This window comes from Panthera uncia, chromosome B1 (genome assembly GCF_023721935.1).
Source record: "Panthera uncia isolate 11264 chromosome B1, Puncia_PCG_1.0, whole genome shotgun sequence".
NCBI classification, from domain to species: domain Eukaryota; kingdom Metazoa; phylum Chordata; class Mammalia; order Carnivora; family Felidae; genus Panthera; species Panthera uncia.
Window position 1 is genome coordinate 39,090,991 of NC_064811.1, and position 17,285 is coordinate 39,108,275.

A 17,285-nucleotide genomic window follows, 5' to 3' on the forward strand; every position below is an offset into this window, starting at 1 on the left:
GTTTGATCAGTTCTCATCACTTCAATTCCCTCCTAACTAGTTCCATGTAGCATCTGTAGGATATTAGACATGAGAATTTCCTTTGGATAGGATTTGAAAAAACTCCAAAATTAGAATCTAAGTTCCTCTTCCTTCACCATAATAGTTTCTGTAATCTTCATTAAAGAAAAATGTAATTAGCAAGAGAAAAGAATCTGTGTCTAGAAAGAAGAGATAAAGCCAAACAATGTTGAAATATAAAGGCCAATCACCATTCTATGGAAGTTCTTTATTGATGTGATACATTTGGATTATGCTAAATTAGAAACAGGAGAAAGCCCCTGATGATAGATTCCTGCTCCATAATCCACTCTACACAGCTCTTGTGAAGAGTGTCTTACCCTTTTACCAGCAGTTCATGCAAAGTGGTCCCATTGAGGCTCTCCCAGTTGGAGTGTAATGTCAGCCACTCCTGGTCTTGCTCCTGTCCCTGTACCAATTTAGTCACAGATGGTTCTCTAATAGAAGGACAAATAACAATGAAATATTCAAAGCACAGTGATCTTTGACAGGCCATATCATTATTTAACACTCATTCTCTTTCAAAAAGAAACATTACAGGGGCGCCTGGGTGGCTCAGTTGGTTGAGAGACCGACTTCGGCTCAGGTCATGATCTCATGGTTTGTGAGTTCGAGCCCCGCGTCGGGCTCTGTGCTGACAGCTCAGAGCCTGGAGCCTGCTTCTGATTCTGTGTCTCCCTCTCTCTCTGCCCCTCCCTCACTCATGCTCTGTCTCTCTCTGTCTCAGAAATAAATAAACATTAAAAAAAATTTAAAAAACAAACAAACAAAAAAACCCAAAAAGAAACATTACAAGTCAGTATTTCAAGGGGGGGGGGGTTGTATTAGAAATTTGGCATGGAATGTGATCAATAGAAGAGGAAGCTACTAAAAGTATATACTAAAGCAATAAAAATCTCAACTGTTATAGCTATTTTAATCATGCTCTCCACTGACATGTACTTGAACTTTGTGAGGTGTTTGAATTCTAACATATATGACATAAAAGTTCCAATATCTCAAAAACAAGAGCAACTTCGGGCAGGGATCAAAAAAAGCAAGATAAAATTTATCTGCCTGGGATTTTTTTCTCCTCTCTTCTTGCCCAGTGTAATCCTGCAATGCAGCGATACCTTAAAATGAAGTAAATAAAGTAAAAACTAAAGAAGTAAATAAGTAAATTGATTGCTATGTAATATCTATTTGGACAGCACAAAACTAATGATTTTTCTCAACATACTATAAAATCTTTATGCGCCAAAAGTCAGGAAAAACTCTGGAAAATAGAAATGGGAGTTAAACACTATTATTTTCCTCTTTACCTGTCTTCTTAATCAACTCCTATGAATCCTTTTCTGTGAATATCTTATTCGATCATTCAAGTACATATGGTTACACCATATCCAAGATTGAAAACCTTGGGTTTTCAATCCAAAGATTGAAAATTGGGGTTCAAAAGTATGCAGGTTTTATGTAAAATATTCTATTCTTCATGAAATAATTGGCTCTTTTAGGTGATCTGTATTTGCCGAAAACCTTTTGCAGTTCCATCACCTGAAGCCCCAGGGTAGATGAGGTGGAGGAATGAATTTAGACAGGAGGAAGGAGGGCTGCTCCTAAACCTGGAAGGAAGATGATACTTTGCTGAAGTTGGAGGGGAGTAGAGACTTCAAATCGGATAGCCTCTATCTTTCTTTCCAAGTAAAAGGTGAGCTCCTCAGATGAAAGTTGGGGATGTCAGGGGCTCATGATGATGAGGAAAGTGACAGGTATATGGATTCGTTCCCTGGTGGAAGTGTTTGAAGAAACACATCAAAGATAACTGAGAACAATGGCAACAGCACTGACGGTTCAAATGAACCTGGAAATCCTGAAATTGTACCAGCATCAAGTCTTCATGCTTAGTGACTTTCTTTTCCAATAACGGATGGATGACACTTTTTGAAAAAAAAGAGGGGGTGGTGTAGAGGGCACAGGAAGGGAAGCAAAGTTCGGTTCAGTGTCATTGAAAGGGAAATGAACATTGCAGCTGATTATTATTTAAAAATTATTTCTAAAATTTTCACTTTATGAGATTTAACTAATCTCATCATAAAAAACAAAAGGAACAAAACCTTCCCCAAATCCTGTTACTTTTAAAAAGAGGGAAACCCTCTAAAGAGAACTGATGACAGAATAAGAGCCAAAGAAAAAAACAAAACAGAGCCCTTAATAATGAATGGATTCTAATCACTGGATGTTAAAGCAAAGAGCATGCACCCTGACCACACTTTAAGAAGAGTTCCACCAGATTTAAATTTAGTTAGAAACTTGAATGAACTGTGAGGTCGTTGAAGAGTTCACAAAACCTACTGCAAAACGAGGGTTTTCCTTGTCCTTGACCAAAATGAGAGTATGGCTTTCTGTTAATCTCAGAAGTTGCGTATGTGGAGGCATAGTGAGAGGGAAACTTTCAATGTCAGACAGAGGTCACAAATACCACTGACAGTATTTCTCCTGATACCTGCATCCTGAGAATTATGTTCTGTGGTAGAACAACTTGGGAGCCTCCTAAATCCAGGCATTTTACTGGCCAAAAGACAAAGGAAGATAAGCATCAGATTAAATTTGTTGTTTAAGTCATTCTTTAGGCAGGTATTTATAAGGCAAAAGGGATTTGCACAGGGAGGTCTATTCAGCATAGGATTTGCACTGATGGTGGATAGAAAAATCATTGCAAAGGAAACTTCAGTCTTTCAATCTGCAAGGCAACTTCAGTTACCCTGAAAAAAGGTCTCCACAGAGCAAGGCACATGGGATGTTTCTGCATTTCATTCATTAATCTCCAACAAGAAAGGCGATTTAGTCTGAATCTCTCACTTACATCAAGTGGAAAATATAAGAAATTCATCATCAAGAAGAGGGGAATGTCATTACAAAAATTAGTTTCCCATGAAATTCTTAAATACTAGAATGCTTTTCATACACAAAAAACAAATCTTTCAGCCCCAGAAATGCCATTCTATGGCTCATTTAAAAAAATCAGGAAATTCATATGGTTGTATTTCTGCCATCATACAGAATCTGAGCATCTGTGTGATTTCAATTTTTAAAATTTTTTCTTTAGATAATTTTTAAAATTAAAAAATACTTACACCTGGAAAAAATAATACAAGTTATACAGTGAAAAAATATTCTTCCCATTCCAGATGTATAGAAACAACCTCCATAAATAGCATCTGAGAGTATCCTTGCCAAGCTTTAGCTGTAATTCATGTATATATACATAGATTTTTTTAGTCCATACACCTTGTTTTCTGTTGTATTTTTTTTTAATCTACACACCTTGTTCTGTGTTGTACTGATGATATTTTTATTTAGTGATTTATCTTGGAAGGCTTTCCGTAAAAATAGTTAACATTTGTCAACTGCACTATTTTATCTTCTTTAATCCTCTGAACAATGTTGGAAAGTAGGCATCATTATTCCCTTTTTCGGAGATGAAAAAATTCAGGTAAAAAGAGAGTAGGTACCTTGCCCAAGGTCACACAGTGACTAGATGGCAGAACTGGGATTTGAATCCCGGTGGTCTGATGCCAGAGGACCCCTCCTAACACTTCGAACACCACGTGGTCCCTCTTCATTAACAACACATGCTGTGTTCTTTTTACAGCTGCAGAGTTTTACCATTATATGGATGTACATACATTTACTTACCCAGCCCACTATTAACCCACAGGTAGGCTGTTTCCAATTTTTGTTACAATAAAAAACAGCAGTTAACCCTTTTAACTGTTCACCTTTGCCTACATGCACAGTTTCCCAAAATAAAAATAATTTCCTAGATATAGATATAAAAGTATCAAATCAAAATGGAAATCTTTGATTCAAAGTATGGATTTTCCCTTCAAACACTAATGACGATTTACATACTCATCAAGAATATATGTGTAAGGACTTTTTAACTTTTATAACTATGCACATAGTGTAAATCATGCCATTAAAAGGTATCTGGAACTTAGCTGCTCAAATTTGGTTTGACAGTCAGTAGTGATTTTGACTTACCTTTTTCCATATTTTACCAAATTAAAGAAAGTCTGTTGGGTAGACAGCAAAAGAGCAAAACCCATTTTACTAGTAATTAGGCATCAAAGTCACTGTATCCTAAGAAAGTGTGTGCAGGGAATATAATCAACCCTGAATGTTTCTATAGCAGCCATGAAATCATATACAGAGAAAGAAAATAAGGGACAATCTAATCCACTGCCCTCATTTGACAGCCTGACAGTCTGAAAAAACTGAGACACAGATACAGACCCATCCCAAACATTCGTGGGGGCCAAACATTTGTGAGTAAGGGTACAAATGGAAGCCCACATAAGATAGGTCTACATATTTAGATGTTATAAATCAAATTCACAAGTTGTTAAAGAACATGTCTTCTATCTTCCTTTCCCCCCCCCCCCCCAAGATTTTATTTAAATTCAAGTTAGTGAACATATAGTGTAGTATTAGTTTCAGGAATAGAATTTAATGAGTCGTCGTTTACATATAACACCCAGCGCTCATCACAAGTGCCCTCCATAATGCTCATCCCCCATTTAGCCTCACTCTCCTCCCCTCCAGCAACCCTCGGTTTGTTCTCTATATTTAAGAGTTTCTTATGGTTTGCCTCCCTCTCTGTTTTTTACCTTATTTTACTTTTCCTTCCCTTCCCCTATGTTCACCTGTTTCTATCTCGCCATCTTGACCAACGTATCTTTTAGGCTCAGAATATAGGATTTGGGCCTCTTTGGAACAGTGGTTTCAAACCTTGGCATTCATCATCACCTGGAGGACCCGTTACAACAAAGCTTGCTGGCCCCACTCCCAGATTCCCTGATTCAGTAAGTCTGAGATGGGGCCGCAAAGGCTACCCTTCTAACAAGATCCCAGGTGATGCGGCCGCCGCTGGTCTGGGACCACACTTTGAAGACATTGGTTTAGATAGCAGACCAGGCTCCAGGTGGGCAAGACAGATTCCTTGCCCCATGGGGTGAGGCATGGCTGGGGAGGAAGGCCAGAGCGTTCACTCTATATCAGGGTTTCTTATCCTCGGCACTGTTGACATTTTAGACCAGATAATTACTCACTGTGCGGAGTCGTCTGGTGCTCTTTAGGATTAGTGTCATCCCTGGCTTCTACCCACGAGATGCTAGTAGCCACCCCCGGACTGACAATTAAAAGGGTCTTACAGACGTTTCCAAATGCCCCTTGAGGGGCAAAGTTAAGCCTGGTGGAGAACCACTTCTCTAAATCATGGAGCCCAGGGCCAGGGCCCTCTGCTCTGGGTCGAGGGGCAGTACTGCACAGAAAAGCAAAAGGATTTCCAAATTTGCTTCTTGAATTGTGTGGCCATAAGACATATATATATTTAAAAATGTATAATTCTTCCTCTGCCCCCAAAATGAGAAGATAGAACTTCTCCAGAATTCTAAAACATCTTGACATTCTGCAAGGAATGACGCATGGATGCATTTCAAGGCTTAGGTGAGCAACCAGATCTCTAGATAGTCGGACCTGTCCTCACACGCTGAAGACACCCAGTGTTCAGTAATAAGGCATTCAATGCTTGTGTTATCCTTATGTTGGGGTTGCTCACTTAAACAATGAAGGTCAGCAAAATTCCCAGAAACCAAGGGCTTCTTCACTTTTGGCAGCAAGAGAACAGGGGAGGAATTACCTAGAAATGTTACACATTTCAGTAGCAGGGCAAAGTCTGTTCTCTTGTGGCTACTGCTGGGGAAAAATAATCTGAGTTTTCATCTTCAATACTAACAGTTGGTCTTGAAATATAAATGCCTAGTGTAGTAGACAAAATATGTTATTTGCTCTTCTAAATATCCTGTTCAGAACTTGGAACATCTCCACTAAACATTTAGCTCTCTGAATTCAGAAATATCTTCGTGAACACTGTCACATTATTATCTCTGTTTGGTTTCTATAGACTAGACATGTTATTAAAAAATTAGTTAAATTATTTTGTCAAATAGAAAGATGACCTGGAAATTCTGACAAGAAGGCATAATAGGTTTAAAACAAAGCAGGAATGAGTATCACTATAGAGTCATTTGTCTGGTGAGTTAGCTCAGCTTATGCTTTATACAGGAAAACTTCCCCCTGGTAGTAATGTTTAAAGGACAGCATAAAGTCTGAGTTAATTTTTCCAGTAAACTTAGCATTTCTAAAAATATTTTTGTTGAAATCCTAACTGAAGACATATAATTTTATTCATTGGTCTGTCTCAGAGGTAGAGTGTAAGAACTGTATGAGGCAATGAGCTATAGGTCCAAGTGACAAAAACTATCCCAAAGCAGAGAGGACAATGTTATGAATTTAAATTAAATCACAGTATTGATATTTCATAAAATTTAAACATCAATAAAACTAGGTATTTAATCCATATTTATCTAAAATTATAACATGAAGTAAAATATAAGTTTATAAAATTATAACTATTAACTATACATTATTCTAACATAAGTTAGAAAATAAAATTAATATCGAATGCCTGGGTGGCTCAGATTCTCTCTCTCTCTCTGCCCCTTCCTTGCTCTTGCATGTGTGTGCACTCTCTAAGTTAAAAAAAAATTAAGTTAAATTAAATTAATTTTAAAAAGTATTGTTGAAAATAAACATGTCATTAAAAGTGAAACAATTAACCAATCATAAAAATTTTTAATTAAAATGTCATTTGATCGTTTTTAAAATTCAATCTTATGAAGCAAATGGAGTACAATGGGGTCAAGTGGTAAGTATAGTTTTGAGCAAAAGTGTCTGCCTCTTTCAGAATGCACACTAGCCCAGGGCACTTGCATGGCTCAGTTGGTTAAGCATCCAACTTTGGCTCAGGTCATGATCTCACAGCTTGTGAGTTTGAGTTCTGTGTCAGGCTCTGTGCTGACAGCCTGGAGCCTCCTTCAGATTTTGTGTCCATCTCTCTCTGCCTCTCTCTGGCTGATGCACTCTCTCTCTCTCTCTCTCAAATATAAATAAACATTAAAAAAATAAATTATTTAAAAAGAAAGAATCTACACTATCCAACTCTTTCCTTCGGTCCTTTGGTCTATTTTATGTGCAGAAAATTCCATGGCTTTTTTGATAACTTGTAGAAAACCTTTGGAAGAATTTTTAAACTCTTTTTAAGAAACAGATTCAACATTTTATTGAGAGTGGCTTGAGTTTAGTTTCAAAGAAAGTGTTTCCTCTTTGTCTTCACTTTTCAGTTGATCAATATAAAAGCAGGGATTACCAATTTCAACTACAATACGCCATTTTTTTGTTCCACTAATTCAGAAAGACTGTGAGCCAGAGTAGAATTAATTTTTCTAACAGAAGTCTTGCTTTGTCAAGTGCCTGTTTTCTTCCTCCTCTTGAAAACTATAGAAGTATAGAAAATACCCCTTTATTCAATTAAGACAGACTACGTCTCTGGATATAAGATAAAATAATACAAACTTTAGGGATTTAAGTATATATATATATATATACACATATATATACACACACACATACACTGAGGATTTTATATGTATATTATATATACATATTTATTATATATATACATATATACATTTGTGTAAGTGTACACTTATATATATGTATATATGTATATATATATACACATATATATTAAGTATATATATGTACATTTTTTTTTCATGTATATATTCAGTTACTAGTTTTACACAAACAAACAAAAAAACCTCAGGATTTTAGCCCCTAAAATACCACTGGAATATCTGAGTATGAAAAACTAGAAATGTAATCAATTTCTAAGGAGATGTGGATGGTCTTCAGAAAAGTGGGTGCCAGAGAACCAAGAGCCCTCAGGACCCTCTACCTCTCATCTACCCTCTTCTGTGAGAAGAAGCAGGAGGTGATGTGAGGGTGGCTTTATTGTCTCCATGTGACTTTCCACAAACCAGAGGACAGGCTGCCTGCTCTTCTAAACTCAAATTCATTCATCTTCATGAACAAAAAGGAAAGAAGTCTCTTCTTCTAGCTCAACCAAAAACAAATCTCGTTGAAGAACTTTAAGTATCCCAAATCCAATCACTGTGACCTAGAAGTGAAGTCCTTTGATTGATTCAGCTTGGGTTAGGTCCCTCCCCCTTAACCAGTCACTGAGGCCAAGAAGAGTGGTTCATGTACAAAATGGCAGCTCCCATTTGGATCCCAAGGATAGAATGAGGAGTGAAGCAAGTCCCCAAAAGGAAGGGATACAGGGAAGCAACTTAATAAATGTCTGCTACAAGTGATTTTAATTGAAATTTTTTACTTAAAAGATGATTATGCCTCAGAGTCAAGATTCTACATGTTGCTTTGTTACTGTTTAGAAGAGGTAGGAAGGATAAAAACTTGGGTAGAAATTAGATTTGACTTATGTTCATAAATGAAATACTGGGTTACTCCGTAAGTGTTCAAGCTGATAATGTTGTAAGGTGAATTGGATCTCAGGAGGAACATTATCCTGGCAGAATTAAACAAATGACGCAGTCAGATGGACAAAGGCTAAACCTGATGACTATGGGGTTAATAAGGTGTAATGCGAATGGAGACAACACAAGGGTGTTGTATTTAGACGCAGTCCCTTCCTCGAGGGGCTATTATTTTAGTTAGAGAAACAAATAACAAACATGTTAAAAATAATTTCTAATACTGTGCTTTGAAGATAGCAAAATAAGCAGAGAGTGACTTGGTGTGGGTGAAAGCTGCTTCAACTAGGGTTGCTAAGGAAGGCCTTTCTAAGTGTTTGATGTACGAGCTAAGACGACATGAATGATGAGAGGGAGGTGATCACATAAAGGTCTACAGATCAGCATTCCAAGCAGGAAGAACAACGAGGGCAAAAGCCCCTGAGGTGGAAATGAGTTTGCAGTTTGAACATCAGTAATAAGGCCATCGTGTCTAAAGTTCATGGACACCCGGAGAATGCTAGAAAAGAGGGAGGGAGGGGCCAGTGTCTTACAGGCCAGAGTAAGAATTAGATTTTGAGCCCAAACTATATAAATAATAAGAAAAGACTAGTGGGTTTGCCATGCAGATAATGTCATTGCTGACTGTCAGTCTTGTCTTGGAGGTAAAAGCCAGTCAAAATGCAGTAAGTTTGAAAGACACTATGAAAAAGATAACAGATCTAAAGTTAGTCATCACCAGGAGTCTTCTGGTAAAAGTTCCAAAATGAGTAAGGTGCCAGATAAGGACTTCTAACAGAAAGAATACAGGCCTCTTTGGTCAATTACTGATGGATTATCTTAAATCACGTTCTTAACTTCCCAGAACTCACTCATATTTATGTCCAATGGTAATGCTATATTCATTATGATGACTGGGGAATCCAAGTCCCCCAGAGACATTATGGAGATGCATTTTTTCCATTCTAGAATCTTCTGGCTCACATCAGCCCTGGTATTTTTGGCTAAAAGCTGAGTCTTGACAGTACTTAATTCTGGAGAACCATCTGTTGGTTTTAAAAATCAGGATATGAGTCCATTTTCCACTGATAAACTTTTCACCACAAAATGGAATGTAAGAGAGTAAAAAACAATCTGATTAGTTCAGAATCCCACGTAGTTCCATTCTAATTAATAATGGCGAATTTCTCTATACCACTGAGAAGTTTCCTTTTAAGTTCATAAAATATTCATTAACTCCACCAACACAGTTTGAGATTCAGTTTTCTAAATTTTTTTTTTAACGTTTATTTATTTTTGAGAAAGAGAGACACAGAGCATGAACGGGGGAGGGTCAGAGAGAGAGAGAGGGAGACACAGAATCTGAAACAGGCTCCAGGCTCTGAGCTGTCAGCCCAGAGCCCGACACAGGGCTCGAACTCACGGACCGCGAGATCATGACCTGAGCCGAAGTCGGCCGCTCAACTGACTGAGCCACCCAGGCACCCCAAGACTCAGTTTTCTAACAAATATCTAAATTCTTGGTAGAGCCTGCTGTTGGCGATCATACAGCAATGCTTTCAGGACAACTGATAGACTTACCTTGCTTTGTTTATTAAAGCCTCATACCCAGTAGTCTCATGGAAGAACTTAAAAAAACACTTTTGCTTCCTTTAGGATACAGCACTTCTTCGGGAAATTATTCTTCATCCTCACTCCAGAATAACACGTTCCAGGGAACGATACACTCACAGTCTGGACTATCTGATTTTCTTCTCACCCAAGCAGTCACTTAACCAGCTTCTTGGAAATGTGTAGGATTGAATTCCCTGTGCCCAAGCTACGTGCCTGCCAGAAAAACCGTGAAGCTGCCGTGTGAAAGAAAACAACTTTTTATGGATGTGCTTCAGCTAACTTCTACTCAGAATATGCCTACTGTCTACTTATTACTATAAGTGGCTTTTTGAAAACCGAAAAACACTTATTTGTTGTCCTGCATGCATGATGAATTTTCTCCACTGCTGCACCTCCTCACTACTATCTACTTAAAAATCCCACATTGGGGGCGTCTAGGTGGCTCAATCAGTTAAGTGGCCGATTCTTGATTTTGGCTCAGGTTTGTGAGATCCAGCCCTGTGTCAGGCTCCACGCTGACAGCATAGCGTCTGCTTGGGATTCTCTCTCTCCCTCTCTCTCTGCTCCTCCCCTGCTCACACTTGCTCGCTCTCTCTCTCAAAATAAATAAATCGACTTTTAAAAAAATGCCACAATGATAAGATCATTAGGTGGTATGGTACTAAGACTTACCCCAAAAATCTTGACGGGAGCAATACTAAAAGGGATTTATGTTGAAGAACCTGGTTGGCCACATCAATCGGGTCATGTTTATTGATTAACTGGATGTACAGGGACTCTACTGTACTCTACTCCCCACGAGGCCCTTTGCTTTTGCTTGGACTGGCATCCCGGCACCATATGTTTCTGTGACCTAGCAAAGTTCCTTGATCTAAGCCTCAGTTTCCTCATACGTAAAGTAGAAATAATTATGCTATGTCTTCTGCAAGATTATAGTGTGGATAAATTGGGTTAATACATATCAAGGACTCAGAGCAGCCTGGCACACAATGAAAATTAGCCATTACTATTTTGTATAACCTTTCTGGGAAATAAGATAAAGAATAAAAAAATAAAAGTAAAATGGTATGGCATTGTAGAATTAAGAGGGAAATTGTGTAATACCAATTCTTATGTACCACAGAAAGTATAGAGAGAAAAAAAGACATGCAGATGAGAAAGTCTTCACAGAAGTCATGGGGCTTGAGTGAGGCCCTGAGAATTTGGAGAGGAAATGTATGGACATTTATGGACAAAGACACAGAAGCAGGAAAGAATGTGCCCGTGGAACACGGATAAAGGACAAGTCAGTCTTGAAAGAGAAGGAGCGTATAAAGGGATACAAAGCTAAAGAAAGATGAAATAGTTTATGGTGAGTCCACTAATTGGGGAAAATAGTCCAAACTTTTTTGGTTAAAAAAAATATATGTGAAATGAAAGATTTTTCCAGAGAAATTATTTATTTCTACCTTAATCTATTCAGTCTTCTATAACAAATTACCATAGCCTGGGTGGCTTGTAAACAACAGAAATTTATTTCCCACAGTTCTGGAAGTTGAGAAATCCAAGACCAAGGTCTTGGCAGATTTGGTGTCTGGTAAATACCCGCTTCCTTGTTTATAATAAGATGGCCATCTTCTTGCTGGGTCATCACATGGTGGAAGGGGTGAAAGAGCTCTCTGGGGTTTCTTTTACAAGGACACTAATTCCATTCATGTGGGCTCCACTCTCATGACCCAAACACTTCCCAAAGGCCCCACCTCCTAATACCATTACACTTGACATTAGGAATTAACATATGAATTTGGAGGAACACAAACATTCAATAGCAATTGAACATGATGTTCCTACTATGGCAGGTAGGTCCCTATTAATAATTTATCCATGGGATACTGAGTGCTTCCCAGGAAATGGAGGCACCAAACATTTCCTAATCCTACTTCCCCCACCAACCACTACTCACATTTCTATGCTCCTCTTTACAACAAAATCCCTCCAAACAGTTCTTTTTTTAAAAAAAAATTTTTTTAATGTTTATTTATTTCTGAGACAGAGAGAGACAGAGCATGAGTGGGGGAGGGGCAGAGAGAGAGGGGGACACAGAATCTGAAGCAGGCTCCAGGCTCTGAGCTATCAGCACAGAGCCCGACGTGGGGCTCGAACTCACAAACCATGAGATCATGACCTGAGCCGAAGCCGGATGCTCAACCGGCTGAGACACCCAGGTGCCCCCCCTCCAAAAAGTTCTATACTATCTTTTATTTCTCTCCTTTCACTATCTTATGTTTTTGCCCCACTCACTCCACTAAAACTACTCATGCCAATGACATGCACATTGCTGAAACCAAAAGTCAGTTTTCAGCCTTCATTTTACTTGACTTCTCAGCAACTTTTAACACAACTGACCGTTGCTTCTGCCTTGATACATTTCTTCCCTTGGTTTCCAGGATATCACATCCTCCTACCCCTGGGTTGTCCTCTCTCATCTCCTTTGGCTTTACTACTTCTCTTCTCCCACCCTCTTAATGTTAGGGCTCAGCTCTTGGTCTTATCTTCTCTATCTAAACTCGCTCTTAGGGCAGCAGGGTGGCTCAGTCAGGTAAGCATCAGACTTCAGGTCAGGTCATGATCTCACTATTTGTGACTTTGAGGCCTGCATCAGGCTCTGTGCTGACAGCTCAGAGCCTGGAACCTGCTTCGGATTCTGTGTCTCCTTCTCTCTCTCTGCCCCTCCCCCACTCACACTCTATCTCTCTATATATCAAAAATAAATATGCATTCAGAAAAATTAAAAAATAAATACATAAATTCACTCTCTTGGTTATGTCACCAGTCCCATAAATTTATACTGTCTGTATCCAGGTGACTTTCAAATATATAGCTCTAGTTCAAACATCTCTAATAAACTCCAGACTTGAGGGGCATCTGGGTGGCTCAGTCAGGTAAGCATTAAACTTCAGCTGAGATCATGATCTCATGGTTCGTGAGTTAGAGCTCCACATTGGACTCTGTGCTGTCAGCACAGAACCTGCTTTGGATCCTCTGTCTCCCTCTCTCTCTCTCTCTGCCCCTCCCCAGTCTGCATTCTCTCTCTCACTCTCAAAAGTAAGTAAAACTTAAAAACAAACAAACAAACAAACAAACAAAAACTTCAGATGGCTTTCCAGGTGAATTCTACCACACATTTAAGGAAGAGTTAACACCTATTCTGTTCCAAAAGATAGAAATGGAAGGAAAACTTCTAAACTCTTTCCATGAAGCCAGCATTACCTTGATTCCAAAACCAGACAGAGACCCCAAGTGGGATTTATACCTGGGATGCAGGGCTGGTTCAATATCCGCAAAACAATTAACATGGTTTATCACATCAATAAAAGAAAGTACAAGAACCATATGATCCTCCAATAGATGCAGAGAAAGCATTTGACAAAATACAGCATCGTTTCTTGATAAAAACCCTCAAGAAAGTGGGGATAGAAGGAGCATACCTCAAGATCATAAAAGCCATATATGAACGACCCAACACTAATATCATCCTCAATGGGGAAAAACTGAGAGCTTTCCCCCTAAGGTCAGGAACAAGACAGGGATGTCCATTCTCGCCACTGTTATTCAACGTACTATTCGAAATCTTAGCCTCTGCAATCAGACAACACAAAGAAATAAAAGGCATTCAAATCGGCCAGGAGGAGGTCAAACTGTCACTCTTCGCAGATGACATGATATTCTACATGGAAAACCCAAAAGATTCCACCAAAAAACTGCTAGAACTGGTTCATGAATTCATCACAGTTATAGGATATAAAATCAATGCACAGAAATCCGTTGCATTCCTATTCACCAACAATGAAGCAACAGAAAGAGAAATCAAGGAATCGATCCCATTTACAATTGCTCCCAAAACCATAAAATACCCAGGAATAAATCTAACCAAAGAGGTGAAAACTCTATACACTGAAAACTATAGAAAGCATATGAAAGAAATTGAAGAAGACACACACAAAAAAAGGAAAAAAAGATTCCATGCTCCTGAATAGGAAGAATATTGTAAGTAAAACTTAAATATTGTTAAAATGTCGATACTACCCAAAACAATCTACATATTCAATGCAATCCCTATCAAAGTAACACCAGCATTCTGCACAGAGTTAGAACAAATAATCCTAAAATTTGTATGGACCCAGAAAAGACCCTGAATAGTCAAAGCAATCTTGAAAAAGAAAACCAAAGCAGGAGGCATCACAATCCCGGACTTCAAGCTATACTAGAAAGCTGTAATCATCAAGACAGTATGGTACTGGCACAAGAACACTCAGATCAATGGAACAGAATAGAGAACCCGGAAATGGACCCACAAACCTATGGCCAACTAATCTTTGACAAAGCAGGGAAGAATATCCAATGGAATAAAGACAGTCTCTTCAGCAAGTGGTGCTGGGAAAACTGGACAGTGACATGCAGAAAAATTAACCTGGACCACTTTCTTACACCATGCACAAAAATAAACTCAAAATGGATGAAAGACCTGAATGTAAGACAGGAAGCCATCAAAATCCTCAATCAGAAAGCAGGCAAAACCTCTTTGATCTTGGCCACAGCAACTTCTTACTCAACATGTCTCCAGAGGCAAGGGAAACAAAAGCAAAAATGAACTACTGGGACCTCATCAAAATAAAAAGCTTCTGCACAGCGAAAAAAACAATCAGCAAAACTAAAAGGCAACTGACAGAACGGGAGAAGATATTTGCAAACGACATATCAGACAATGGGTTAGTGTCCAAAATCTATAAAGAACTTATCAAATTCAACCCCCAAAATACAAATAATCCAGTGAAGAAATGGGCAAAAGAATGAATAGACACTTCTCCAGAGAAGGCATCCAGATGGCCAACCGACACATGAAAAAATGCTCAACATCACTCATCATCAGGGAAATACAAATCAAAACCACAATGAGATACCACCTTACACCTGTCAGAATGGCTAACATTAACAATTCAGGCAACAACAGATGTTGGCGAGGATGTGGAGAAAGAGGATCTCTTTTGCATTGTTGGTGGGAATGCAAGCTGGTGCAGCCACTCTGGAAAATAGTATGATGGTTTCTCAAAAACATAAAATAGAACTACCCTACAACCCAGCAATTGCACTACTAGGTATTTATCCAAGGGATACAGGTGTGGGGTTTCGAAGGGACATATGCACCCCAATGTTTATACCAGCACTATCAACAATAGCCAAAGTATGGAAAGAACCCCAATGTCCATCGATGGATAAATGGGTAAAGAAGATGTGGTATATATATATATATATACACAATGTAGTATTACTCAGCAATCAAAAAGAATGAAATCTTGCCATTTGCAACCACGTGGATGGAACTGGAGGGTATTATGTTAAGCGAAATTAGAGAAAGACAAATATCCTATGACTTCACTCATATGAGGACTTTAAGAGACAAAACAGATGAACATGAGGGAAGGGCAACAAAAATAGTATAAAAACAAGGAGGGGGACAAAACATAAGAGACTCTTAAATATGGAGAACAAACTGAGGGTTACTGGAGGAGTTGTGGGAGGGGGGATGGGCTAAATGGGTAAGGGGCACTAAGGAATCTATTCTTGAAATCATTGTTGCACTATATGCTAACTAATTTGGATGCAAATTTTTAAAAAAATTTTAAAAAACAACTTTAAACTCCAGACTAGAGTCCATTTGGATGTCTAATAGACATCCCAAATTTCACAAGATCACAGAACTGATCTTTCTCCCCAGACCTGCTCCAGCTACAGTCTTCCCCATCTCAGTTTACTACAATACTATCTTTACAGTTGCTTGAGTCAAAAAAAAACCTTTCAGTCATTCTTGACTCTTCTCAATCTCCAATCAATATCCAATCTGTCAGGGAGTCCTGTTGGCTCCACTTTTTAAAATATATTCAGGATTAAATCATTTATGGCCATGTTCTCTGCTACCATTCTGATCTGAGCCACCCAAATGTCTTACTTGGATGACTTCAGTGGCCTCCTAACTAGTCTTCCTGCTTCTACTCTTGCCTTCCTACGGCATATTCTCAATAACAACCAGAGTGATACCTTTTAGTCAGAAAATGGCTACAATAAAAAGTAAATAATAACAAGTATTGACACGGATATGGAGAAATTGGGACCCTCATGCAGTGCTGGTAAAAGTATAATGTGGTGCAGCCCTTTTGGAAGACAGTTTGGCAGTTCTTCAAAAAATTAAAAATCTGACCTAGCAATTTTAGTCCTGAGTCTACACCCAGGAGAAACTAAAAACATACATTCACACAAAACTTGTACATCAACGTTCTTAGCAACATTTTCATAAGAGCCAAAAAAATGGAAACAACCCAAATATCCATCAATTGATGAATGGATAATCAAAGTGTGGATATATCTACACAATGGAATATTATTCAGCCATAGATAGGAACGAAGCACTGATACATATTATAAAACATAGATAAACCTTGAAAACATTATGCTAAGTGAAAGAGACCAGACAAAAAAAGGCATATATTAGATGATTCTGTTTTTATGAGACGTGCACAATGGGCAAGTCTCTAGAAGCAGAAAGTCGTGTTTGTCAGGGGTTTAGGGAGGAGAAACCGGGAGTGACTGTTAGAGGCATGGGGTTTCTTTTCCAAGTGATGAAATGTTTAGGAATCAGTGGTGATGACTGCACAATATTGTGAATATATTAAAAATGACTGAATTGTACACTTTTAAAGAGTGAATTTTATGGTATATGAATTATATTGTATATTTTTTAAAAAGACCATAAGGATTCAAGCTTCTTTTCCATGGTTTCCTTGTACAGGACCAGCAGCCTGGGCTGAATCTATTACCACACAGGATTTAGTCTTGTCTTTGAGCTTCACGAGTTTCATGGAAGTCAATCAATAAGGAAACTATCCTTATGTGACAAATGGAATCTGAAGTTAGAAGATTTTCCCTGGAAGTACACTTCCGGGAAAAATTTCGATATAAATCCTTATATCAGCGACTCTCAGGTAATACAATTGAGGCTATCTTTGTGGTTTAGCCCAAAATAAAGAAATGTTCTTTGGAAGCCTGGTGCTTCTATTGACCAACTCTAAAACATTAGGACACAAAATCAAACTTCAACCAATCCCATATAGGAATTTCTGTCAAAGTAGAATAGCCTATTTCCAGATGATCTGGTTTTATATA

The 17,285-nt window shown here is 38.4% G+C and overlaps 1 protein-coding gene across 5 annotated transcripts in view; it reads right to left on the reverse strand.

The window, feature by feature from the left end:
* The window catches only part of CORIN (corin, serine peptidase), a 251,746-nt gene that overhangs the window by 29,171 nt on the left and 205,290 nt on the right, over positions 1-17,285 (reverse strand). For all 5 annotated transcript variants that reach the window (XM_049632007.1, XM_049632004.1, XM_049632005.1 and 2 more), the window contains one exon: positions 381-497. In XM_049632007.1, coding sequence (XP_049487964.1) covers positions 381-497 — 117 coding nt within the window. The remainder of the gene's footprint in view (positions 1-380; positions 498-17,285) is intronic.